The sequence below is a fragment of the Ailuropoda melanoleuca genome, chromosome 5, assembly GCF_002007445.2.
Source record: "Ailuropoda melanoleuca isolate Jingjing chromosome 5, ASM200744v2, whole genome shotgun sequence".
Taxonomy (NCBI): domain Eukaryota; kingdom Metazoa; phylum Chordata; class Mammalia; order Carnivora; family Ursidae; genus Ailuropoda; species Ailuropoda melanoleuca.
In genome coordinates this window covers 55,394,522-55,406,803 of record NC_048222.1, presented here as the reverse complement: position 1 = coordinate 55,406,803, position 12,282 = coordinate 55,394,522, and the positions used below count along the sequence as shown (strand labels likewise).

The following is a 12,282-nucleotide window of genomic DNA, read 5'->3' as shown; positions in this document are numbered from 1 at the left end:
AAAGAGAATATCAGAGCACTAGACCAAAAATATCTGATTGGTGGAACTCTCAAACTTTTACAACTGCTTGCGCCTCAATAGACTTTCATTTAAAAATCAAAACCAGGGGCACCTGGGTAGCTCAGCTGGTTAAGCGACTACCTTCAGCTCCAATCATGATACCAGGGTCCTGGGATTGAGGATAGAGCCCTGTGTCCTCCATCAGGCTCCCTGCTCACTGGGAAGCCTGCTTTTCCCTCTCCCTCTGCTGCTCCCCCCTGCTTGTGCTCTCCTGCTCTCTCTGTCAAATAAATAAAATCTTTAAAATAATAAAATAAAAATAAAAACCAAAATGTACATTTTAAGTATTGCCTTTAAGAATTACATTGCATATTTTAAGTAATGACTTCAACTATAACATGCTTTCATTTTATGTCTGGTTCTTATTACTGACATTTGCCAACACACACACACTTTACTCCACAAAAGTATCCAAGTTCTGAATATTCTAAATCCTAAAAATCTCAATCTGTTCCTCCTTCTACTACTTCTTTGTTTCAAGCCCTTGACACTTGGTCAGAGTCTTGCTAAAGCCTCCTCCTTATGGGTCTCTCTTTTCAATTTAAACACACACCATTCACCCTCCATATTGTTTTCTTAAGTGGATCCTCAACATCTCCAGTATGAAATCCAAACTTCTTTGTATGATATATACTGCCCTCAGAAATATGGTCCTTGGGGCGCCTGGGTGGCTCAGTAAGTTGAGCTTCCAACTCTTGGTTTCGGCTCAGGTCATGATCTTGCGGTCCTGAGATCAAGCCCTGAATCAGGCTCTGTGCTCAGTGGGGGCATTTGTTTGAGATTCTCTCCCTCTGCCCCCTAGTCCTGCTCATGCATGCTCTCTCTCTCTCAACTAAATCTTAAAAAAAACCAAAAGAACCTGGTCTTTGTCTCTATAACACTCCCGCCAGTACTCCATATCATCCCATACTCCATTCATTCCTAACTGCATAAAGTACATGTACAGTAGTTCCCAGAATAAACTAAGGATGCTCTTCTCTTCTAAAGCTCAGTTCCCTTGGACTAAAACCACCAACTCAATGCCCCTTCTATTTCCAGGTTAATTCCAATTCCTACTGACTCTGTAAGACTCACTTCTAATATCAGCTCTTGTGCAAACGCACCAGACTTTCCTTTCTCTCCTTGATTACCCCATATTTTCAAAGTAATCTATGTAATAGTATCACACCATCCTTCTGGCTTTTGCCTATCTGTACTGCCTTTCAAAACTATTAAGTACCACAGTGTTTGCAATACAGTAGACACTAAATGTTTGTTTTGTGATGTATTCATCTTCCATTTACAACTAAATCTTTTATAAATAACTAGAATGCAAGTTACTTGAAAGCGGAAAACTTGTCTAACACATATTTGCCACTCCGGTGCCTATCACAGTGCTTAGAATACATTAAACACTGGGACGCCTGGGTGGCTCAGTTGGCTAATCATCTGCCTTCGAAGCAGGTCATGATCCCAGGGTCCTGGGATCAAGTGCCACATAGGGCTCCTTGTTCAGCGGGGAGTCTTCTTCTCCCTGTCTGCTGCTCCCCCTGCTTGTGCACTCTCTGACAGATAAATAAAATCTTAAAAAAAAAAAAAGAATATATTAAACACTAAGTAAGCAATTACCAATAAAACAGGTATTTCTGTAGCCATGGTAGACAATTTTGTACAAAATTTGATTTCACTCCAGGTTTTAAACTTGTGTTTTGGTATCTTGTTTGTTTTGTATTGGGGTTTTTTTTTGGTTTTGATTTTTTTTGGTTGGTTGACTGATTAAAGGTTTTTTTTTTTAATGCAGAAAAATTTTGTATGCCTTCTTTTAGTGTCAAAGAAAAAACTGATTAGCAGAAGCAAATACTTTATTTTTTTTGAAGGTTTAGATTTGAGGGAAAGAGAAAAAGCAGCGAGCTGCGCATGCAGGAGGTGGGGGAGGGACAGAGAAAGAGGGAGACAAGCAGACTCCCCGCTGAGTGGGGAGCCTAACATGGGGCTCAATCCCAGGATCCTGAGCCAAAACCAAGAGTCAGATGCTTAACCAACTGAGCCAGCCAGGTGCCCCCCAGAAGCAAATACTTTAAATAACAGTTTACAATAAGAACTATACAGTGTAGATACAACATACTTTGGTGAACTTTTAGGTCACAGTGTTGACCTAAAATTTGAGGATGCTCAACGAATTATCATTATTGGACAACCTCAGTTTTCAGTTATAAGTTTTCACTATAATTTAATTGGAAATTGTAAAGCAAAAAAAAAAAATCACACAACAGCAGTCAGGACTCAAGCAATGTAAAAAATAAAATCAGACCCTCAATTTCAAATTTTGCAGTGAGAATTTTTCCCTGTATAATCAACAGGATTGTTAGCATGTACAATCAATCAACACTGAGTTCATATTATGTGCCACAGACAGTGCACAACTTATGTATACAAACATATTTGGCGGGGCGGGGGGGGCATCTACTATAAAAAAAAACGACATAAATGGAAAGACAGTAGAAACAGGAGAAATTCAGACTGCATCTTAATTTATGAAGGTTGGGTTTCAAAGCACTCATGCAGCAAGACTTAATTAAGAGGCTGAATTTAAGAAGAGCATCTGAGGTAAGACTAAGAAATTACAGACTTTCACTAGAAAGGCATTAGAAACAAAGTTGTCTGGTTTGAAGATGATAAATCAACTTGATTTCCATTTTCTAAGGTATCTAAAAATGTTTTCCAAAATAGTGAAATGGTGTGTTCAGATTTATGCTATTTACCCTCAAAAAACAGAAAACAAAACACAAAACTATACACATAACTGAAGAGTCAGTATTAACGGTTTGCTTTTTCCATTAAAAAGACACTACGGTTCAACTTTTCCCCCCAAAATAGATTCTCTTAAAATCGATTTAAGTAATAAATTTAAAATCTGGTGTCGGTAACCCTTCTTTTAAAATTAAGGGAAAAAGTAAAATGACGCTTTTATTGACTTTATCATAGAAGGTGGAAAATAGTGTAAGGTGCACTACTTATTCATAGTATAACTATATTCGTGGTTTCACTTTTGTATGGCACCTGAAATAACTTCTGGAGAAAAGTAAACCTGCCAAGACTCCAGCAGAGGGAGAGATGTTTGCATGAAACCTATCAAGTTCAAGTACTGACCAGAAAAACACTTCGCTCTTCAACTCCACGATCCAAATTCCTTTCTTTGTAAGAAATCTTCAAATTTTATTCCTAGCCTTAACAACAACAAAAAGCTCCATCAAAGGCTGTAATGAACCGAATCCCTCTGGCCACTCCACACTTGTAGGTTTCAAACCCTTCTCTAGGGCAACGGACGAAGAAGTTCGACATAAATCCAGGTAACACATCGCCTCGGTACCTACAGCAGCGCCCCAGTAAAAATCCTTAATTCTTGCTGAAGAAAACTGGAAACCAGATCTACCATCAATATCGTCAAATCCCTCTTCTTTGGCTCCAAAAGGAAAACGTACCTGTGGAGTATCCACTGCGCAAGCAACAAGGCACAGCTCCAATCCCGTGTCCTCTACCCCTTTTTTGTTCCCTCCCAGCCCTCCTTCCCTTTCCAAGCAGAACTTGAGCAGAGCATTTGGCTCCCTTATCTGCCAGCAACTGGCGCCAGGAGGAACGCGCTCCCGGGAGATGCGGAGCTTGGAGGCTGAGCGCTGCGTCTGGCGCGCTGCGGCCGCTCGGCTCTTGCAGGTACTCCCTGACTCGCGCCTCTGCCGCCTCGAGGGGCCCTCGTTGGAGCCAGGTCCCTGCTCTGGGGATTCCCGCGGCGGGCTGTCGTGCCAGATCTGCTACCTGCTTCCTGCCCCTCACCCTCGAACGAACTGCACTCCCGTCCCGCCGGGGCAAGTCCGGAAGCCTCAAGGCAATTCTGGGCTCCGTCGCCCCAGGAAGCACGGGTCCGCACGCACACTTGCCAGTCAGGTCCTCCCCCTTCCCTGCCAGCAACCCCCCAGGGCCGTTCCCCCGCCGGGGCCTGCGTGGGTCCAGTACCATTCTCCTCACGGGGCGGACTCCGGAAGGGCAGCAACTCCACCTCCTCCTCCTCCGCGGCCTGTAGCCATCTATCGGGAAGCGTCTCCGAAGGCGGCAGCAGAGGCCGCCGGACAAGGACAGCCCAGGGAAACCTTCTCAGAACTAACTCAGCTCCGGCGCTAGCAGCAGAAGCTGAGTCTTTCATAATTGTGCGACCAACTCCTCCGGGTGACTGGCCACAGGGACGCGCCCGCGCCCGCCTCCGCCGGCGACGGGGCTGGAGACAGACCACGTGAGGGGCGCGTCGTGTGCGTCGCCGCCCGCGGGCTGGGTCACGTGAAGGGCGCGCGCTCCCTCCCTTCCAGGCCGCCTCCCTTCGCGCCGCGCGCACGCGCCGGGCACGGGCGCCTCACGTAGCGCTCCGGGTGTCCGGTCAAGGGTCGGATGTTCTCCCAGGGTCTTTATTGGATACCTGAGCGGGCCTCGCACCAGCGTGTGTCTCCCCTCCCGGAATGGAACTCGGGGAAGCAATGGTGGAGAGTTAAGGTTCCGGGTCTCTGGGATCCGCCTGAAGTTGCGGCGTGGGCTTATCTACGCTAGCTGGGTCTGGCCTCCGCCTGCTGCGCTAACTGGGCCTGGCCCCTGCCTACGCTCTCCTGCGGCGTTTTCCGGCCCCTTCTCTGTGCCTTAGACGTTGGTTTTACTCTCCTCGTCCAAAATGCCACATCATCTTCTCACCCCAAATCACGTTCTTCCTCCAACTTCTCTGTTTCTGCCAGAGAGAAATTCTCCCGGATTTAACTGTGGGCTCCGTCCTTTCCCTCCAGCGATGTCTCCAAAGACAACACATACACCACCCACCTTAACCAAAGACTGCGGGTTGTTCCCGAGTCTAATACGTGCCTCTCTGCTTTTTCTTTTCCTTTGCTAAGCCCAGGTTTGACTCTTAGCGTTCGTTTACTAACTTGTTTTTCGCATACAACCTTTCTGCTCCCAAGGAAAAAGTTTGTCCGTCTGATCCTCTATTACCTGACTGAATTGCACCCCTTTTTTAAAAACAGCTTTATTGAGGAATAATTGATGTACAATAACCTGCACAAATTTAAATGTACAATTGGACGAGGGTTGACATATGTATACGCTCATGAAATCACCATGATCAAGACAGTGAAGATGTTCGTCACCCCCCACGTTTCTTCCCTCCCTTTGTTATCCCTCCATCCTATTCCTACCCATCCCCGTCCCTTAGCAATCACTGATCTGCTTTCTGTCACTATAGATTAGTTTCCATATTTCAGGGGTTTATATAATGGAATCATACAATATGTACTTTTTTGGGTGAGGTCTGGCTTCTTTCCCTCAACATAACTATAACTTAAACGTTATGACCCACAGTTCACTGAAGTAGGATCTTCTCTCCAACAAAACTAATCTGCGCATTGTTTTACCTAACAAGCTTTGGCCATGCTTATGAACAATCTTCAAGTATTCTGTATTCCTTCCCCATCTGGCAGGTCTAGCAGGACCAAGGTTTAAAAAAATGTTTTATTATATGTGTCATACCTTTCCTACTAGATCATCAGCCCCTTGGGGCAGGGATTTTGTCTAATTTATGCATGCCTTCAATAAATGTTTATTTTCTAGATCTCAGCTGGGCCTACACACTTCTTGCCTTAAGGGAGTTTATAATCTAGAAGGTGGAGACAAACCGGAAAATCAAAATACAATGAGATAAGAGTGCTTTGCTTTCCTCGGGCTTTGTGACTCTGGCCTTTTTTGTACCCACAAGTGCTTCACTCCCTTCTTGAATGATGTAGAAATGTAATAATACTCCATGGCACTTATCTTCCAAACTTTTGCTAAATGGGAGCATTTAGTTTATTTTTTTTTTTGAAGATTTATTTATTTATTTGAGAGAGAGAGAGAGCGCGCAGGAGCAGGGAGGGGCAGAGAGAGAGAGAGAGACTCTTAAGCAGGCTCCATGCCCAGCCTGGATGCAGGCCTCAATCTCAAGACCCTGAGATCATGATCTGAGCTGAAATCCAGAGTCAGACGCTTAACTGACTGAGCCACCTAGGTGCCCCTTGGAGCATTTAGTTTAGAGTTAGAAATGAGGAATATAATTATTTTTTAATTGAAATAATGAAAATTTTTCTTTAATTCACAGTTTATCAGAAGCCCTGAAGTTCATACATGCTGACTTTCAGTGAATTTATTCATGAAAAACCAAGTCTGGGGAATGAATTTATTCATGAAAAAAAAAGTACTGAGTTCCTAAGACTATATCAGAAACAGCCCTCTTTAATGTTCAGTGATAAACAAGATGGATAAATTCAGTGTTTCAGAAAATGTTCATTAAATGCTCTGTCTCACTTCTTTCCCATAGGGTCTCTGTTTCCATTTTGGTCAATGACATCTCTGTTTCCCACTCTCACTGGATCACATACTCATTCTCCTCCCTATCCTTGCCCAATTATTTGCAACAGTTCAACAAACATTTACTGCTACATTTTGTTTAAAGCACTAAATGAAGTGTTAAACGTGATTTTTTAAAAAATGAAAAAGCATGACACCACACCAACTCTTGTTTTTTCTTTGTGTATTGAGAATTTTTTACTTTAAAATAATTGTAGAATTATTGGAGGTTGCAAAAAAATACACAAAGTACAAATATGCATTCCCAATATCTCTTCTTCCACCTCCCAACATCTCATATAACCACAGCACAATGTCAAAACCAAGAAAATGACACTGGCACAATCCACAGAGTTTACTCAGATTTCACTGGTTATATATGCACTCATTTGTGTATGTGTTTGTGTGTAGCTCTATACAACTTTGTCACATGTGTAGCCCGGAGTGACTACACAAACAATCAAGATACTCAACTGTACTATTTTCATGAGATCCCTCAGTCACCCCTTTATAGCCACGCCCCTCCCATCCCACTCCTAACCTGACACCCAGCAGTCTATAATTCTAGCTCCATAATTATGTTATTCACAATTGTTACATAAATGGAATCATGCAATATATATCCCCCTGTGGCTACCCTCACTAAGCATAATTCCCTGGAGATTCATCCAAGTTGTTGCTTGCACCAGCAATTTATTCTTCTTCATTGCTGAACACCACCCCATGATATGGGTGTACCACTGTTACAGGATTTCTTTTCCTTCAGTGCCTGGAGTTCTTGGTCGCTTCGAAAAATGAAGGGGTAGACCAGACAGAGTAGTGGGCAGCAAAGCAAGGTTTATTGAGCGATAGTAAAGTTTATTAAATGATAGAGTACAAAGCTCCCAAAGAGGGAGGGGACCCCAGAGGGTTGTCACCGGAGGTTTTAAGTCTAGGGGTTTTTATAAGCTCGTTGGAGGGCCGTTTTAATCTGACTAATCCTCCCCGTGCCTGTCATCCAATCCATTTGGATTGGTTTTTGTCATCTACCCATCTCATGGGAAAGGGGGGAGGGCTCCTAACAAGGTGGAGTAAAATCCTCTTAAGGGTGGTTTCCTCTTAGGGCAGTGCCCCCCTTGTCCCTGTCTGCCTTTCTTCCAACAATCTTTCATCACCACAGTTTGTCCATTCATCATTTGAAGGACATCTGGGGAGGTCTGGACCACTACAAAGTTGCTGTGAACATTTGTGTACAAGTTCCTCCATGAACACAACTCTTCATTTCTCTGAGATAAATGCAATTGCTAAGCCCTTCATAAGTCCATTTTCAGTTTTTAAAGGAACGGGTTATATTTTGAAGATAGAGCCAAAGGATCACCTGATGTGGGCTTGAGAGAAAAGAGAGGAGTCAGGGGTGGTTTGAAATGAACTAATGCACGTAGAACAGTGCTAGAACATAGTAAGGGCTCAGTAAATGTCAGCTACACAAATGACCGCAAACAGCACAAAGTACGCAGAAATGAGAAAATCCATGAGGCACTATAAGCTACTACATTGCCTTAGAAGGCAGTAGGAGTCACTCTCAGGACACTTAGTGCATAGAAACCCCTTTGATTATTTGCATGAAACTTGAAAAAGAAGCATTCCACTTCCTCTTAGGATGTAGAAAGCCACAAGAGAATGTCACTCCCATTCTAACAAGAAAAAGCCAGACAATCTGCAAAACTATAATTTTAAAAACTCATCAGAGAACTGAGGTCATGGCAGGCAACCGAGAGAACTGTATTCCAAAGAGTGGCAGGCGTCTCTCAGGAAAGACAGGAGAAATGTTTTTGCCTTGGGAGAGCGTGTGTGGGCTGGAGGGAGTTTGCCACCCCTCCCCCCCCCTCGGTTGCCCCCAGCTCTTTCCCTGGAGGAAGACTGGAGGCAGTCCACTCTCCGATTTTCAGCTCTTAGGCTAGTGCATGCATTCTCAACATCAAAGGGGTGGTATCAGTTACTTCAGGAAAGTGAAAATTGATTTTTGGGGGGTGGGGGATGTGAAAAATACTACTCTTTTTATATATAAAGCACAGATATACATACAGTACATAAATAAGCATTACAATTTCATAAAGGGGGGAACAATTAAGAAAACTATGTCTAAAAAGACCGCATAGTGGAGTGATAATGAAAAAAGGGGTGAGAAACCCTGATCTAGTGAAACAGAGATAGATACAAGCCGAACTCATAATGAAGATAAGTGTAATAATTGCTGTGTTAGCCAACCTCCAATAGGTCCCTTACTGTTTCTCACTTCCTGGTATTCCCACCCTTGTGTAATCTCCCACATTGAAGGGCTGACCTGTGTCATCGGTGGGATATCGTGAAAATGACAATGTGTCAGACTTCTAAGGCTTTGTCATAAAAGACGTTTTGGCCCCCACCTTGCTCGTTTAGAATACTCACTCTGGGGAAGTCAGGTGCCAAGCCTTGAGAACACTCAGACTACCCTGTGAAGATGTACAAGTGGGAAGGAGATGCGACCTCCTGCCAACAGCCAGCGCCAACTTGCCAGCCATATGCGTAAGCCATCTTGAAAGTGTGTCCTTCGACCCCAGACGTCAGATGACTGCAGCCCCAACTGACATCGTGTAAACTCATGAAAAACTCTGAGACAGAGTCACTGCTAATCTACTCCCAAGTACCTGACTCTTGGGAACTATGAGAAATGATGTGTTTATTGTTCTTTCAGGTCATTAATTTGAGGGTAATCTGTTGTGCAGCGGTATATAACTGATTAAAATGTGGTACAAATAAGGCACTATGCAGTGGTAGAATCTAACCGCCAGTTGGGGAATATTTAAAAAGCTTGGGGGCACTAGACTATGAATTGAGCATTGTGGGAAGAGTTGGAAGGGTATATGTAGAAGTTTAGTAAGGCGTTCTAGATCAAGAAAATACTCAAAGGCAGAGAGGTATAACCATGTCATATCAATCCTTTTAAAATGATAAGATGCTGGGATTCCAGTAATAAAGCTGAACAGTCTCTTCCTTAGAATTACTTGAGTAAGAATGATCCTTAGCTCTCTTCTATACTTTAAACCCTTCAGTGGCTCTTAATGCTCTCGTAAGGGTCCGAGCACTTTACTATCTAATCTCATCTTACTTTTCCAGTTTTATCTCTAGTTACTTCTAGCCTACTTCCTGTCCTCTTCAAATGTCCATTATCAGGCCCCAACTTGTAAATTCCTTCTTTTGAGAATTCTTTTATTTCCTCCACATAGCACACCCAATCTGCTTTAGGCGCTTCCCCCATATGCTCCCATTGTATGCTGTATATTCCCTATCACAGGATTTCTCTCACTGTACCCTAATTAGCAGCTTATTGCCAATCCCCTTACCTCCTGCCACTAAACATTCAAGAATCCTAACTGTACCCATCTTACTCACCAGTATCCTAGCTCCATGACGCATATGCAGGAATCATCCAATAATATTTGTTGAAGGAAAAATCCAAACTCTCTGATAGGCTGGATTCTAAAGATGTAACTCTGACCTTGGATTGAGGCATGCAGAGTTTTGTTAGGTTAAGACAAAGTGCTGTTCCTACATAGTAAAGGGTTACAGGAAGTGGAGCAGAACATGGAAGTCTGTGTTCTCATAGTATAATGTTTAATTAATCAGTCATCCACTTACTCATCCTATTTGTTGAACATCTCCTGTGGAGCACACAGTGTGAGCTAGGTCACTTCCTTACACGGCTCAGGCCTTGTGCTACTCTTTGTACTTCTTTCTTTAAATGTTTTGTTCTAGAACTGATTGTCTACACTGAACTTAGTTTCTAAGTGTCCAATTCCCTAGTGCACATGGTATGTAGAAACAACTATGAGCTATCCTCTAAGAAGGTGGAATTAAGAAAGATGAAAAGAAGATGGAAGTAAGAGAAATATGAAATAAAATTATTCTTATGAAATCAATTTCTTAAACATCAATTCCCTTAATACTATCTGTATCCCTTGGAAGTCTTCATTTATCACCATGGGCATGTATCTATATCTCAGTGTGAGGACCACTAATTCTGATTACCCCTATGTTTAGTTTTAGGTGCCAATTTGACGTGGACATGGAGACTGAACATTATTTCGTGGGGTGTTTGTGAGAGTTTTCCTGCATGAGGTTGGCATTTGAATTGGGATACTGAGTAAAGCAGATTGCTCTTCCCAGTGTGGATGGGGCTACCTCCAATCTATTGAGGACCCAAATAGAACAAAAAGGCAGAGGAAGGGGGAATTTGTTCTCTGCCTGACGGATGAGCTGGGATATCAGTTATTCTCCTGTTCTTGCCTGCAAACACACCATCAGCCCTCTGGTTCTCAGAACTATACCACTGGCTTTCCTGTCCTGCAGACAGCAAATAGTGGGATTTCTCAAACTCCGTACTTACATGAGCCAATCATACATACATATATCAGTTATGGGGAATCATTCTCTACAGAATCCTAATAGTACTTTTCTTACATCTTAATGCTTCAATCTACTGATACATACACAATTTTGTTATAGAGAATTACAATTGTGTGGTCAACAAAAGATTTTCACGCAAAGAATTTTTTTATCCTGATAAAATTGTATGAGAAATGAATAATTGAAATTTGAAGTTAAGACACAATACCATTTACATTAGCACCCCAAAAATGAAACACTTAGGTGCAAATCTAACAAAATATATACAAGATTCATTTGAGGAAGACCACAAAACTCTGAGGAAAGAAATCAAAGAAGCTCTAAATAAATGGAGAGATGTTCCATCTATGTGGATAAGAAGACTCAATATTATCTAGCTATCAGTTCTTCTCAACTTGATCTATAAATTCAACACAATTTCAATTAAATATCTGAGCAAGTGATTTTGTGGATACCAACAAGCTGATTCTACAGTTTTTATGGAGAGGCAAAATACTGATAATCACCAAAACAGTATTAAAGGAGAAGAACACAGTTGAGGGCTGACATAATACTACTCCACTTCAAGACTTACTACGAAGCTACAGTAATAAAGACAATTTCTTCTTTGTTTTTGCAATTTAAATTTGTTAATAAATATATATATATATATATATATATATATATGATACTTGGTGTTGCATTTACCGTTAGAAACTTTGAGAAGCACATTTCACTGATTTAAACTCAAACAGCTGCAATAGGGATATTTGCAAAACAACCATTTTAAAATATTAGATTTTCTGAGGTCTTAGGGTATTTAATAATAAAGAGGCTTAATTTTAACCTAGAAAAAATATTTTTAGAATATTCTGAGTTTATTGTAAGTGGTATTATATCTGAAGTGACCAGGGGTGCCTGGGTGGCTCAATCGGTTAAGCATCTGATTCTTGATTTCAGCTCAGGTCATGATCTAAGGGTAGTGGGATAGAGCCCTGCCTTGGGTTCCCTGCTAGCAGGGAGCCTGCTTCTCTCCCTCTCCCTCTGCCCCTCCCCCTTAAAAATGAAATATTTTGATAAGATAAAAATATTTTAAATATTTAAAATAAATATTTTAAAATAAAATCTTTTTAAAAATGAGGTGACTATAAGTAATACAATTTATGAATGATTACTATCTGTGACACTAGTCAGGTTTTATGACTTTCCACAATTCTTTAATACATGTTTCACAAACCTTGACATCCACACAAATATAGAGTTTTACATTCGGATGAATAAAGCAGATTTACAGTAAACAATTTGAAAGCATCAGAGTCCTACATTAATAGCTGGTTGGCGTTTGTTGAATGGTTTCTATTTGCCTGGTGTTGTTCTACTCACTTAACATGTATTAAGTCCTCTCAACTCCATCAGCTAAATACTATTACC

At 41.9% G+C, this 12,282-nt stretch overlaps 1 protein-coding gene across 4 annotated transcripts in view; it reads right to left on the bottom strand.

Annotated features, from left to right (window-relative positions):
• The window catches only part of TRPM7 (transient receptor potential cation channel subfamily M member 7), a 116,526-nt gene extending 112,190 nt beyond the window's left edge, over positions 1 to 4,336 (bottom strand). For 3 of the 4 annotated variants that reach the window (XM_011226462.3, XM_034660987.1, XM_019800940.2), the window contains exon 1: positions 4,051 to 4,334. In XM_011226462.3, coding sequence (XP_011224764.1) covers positions 4,051 to 4,053 — 3 coding nt within the window. In that variant the 5' untranslated portion in view covers positions 4,054 to 4,334. Of the gene's footprint in view, positions 1 to 4,050 lie in introns of all 4 variants that reach the window. The other variant, XM_034660988.1, reaches the window with a different exon arrangement.
• Between the last annotated feature and the right edge of the window lie 7,946 nt (positions 4,337 to 12,282).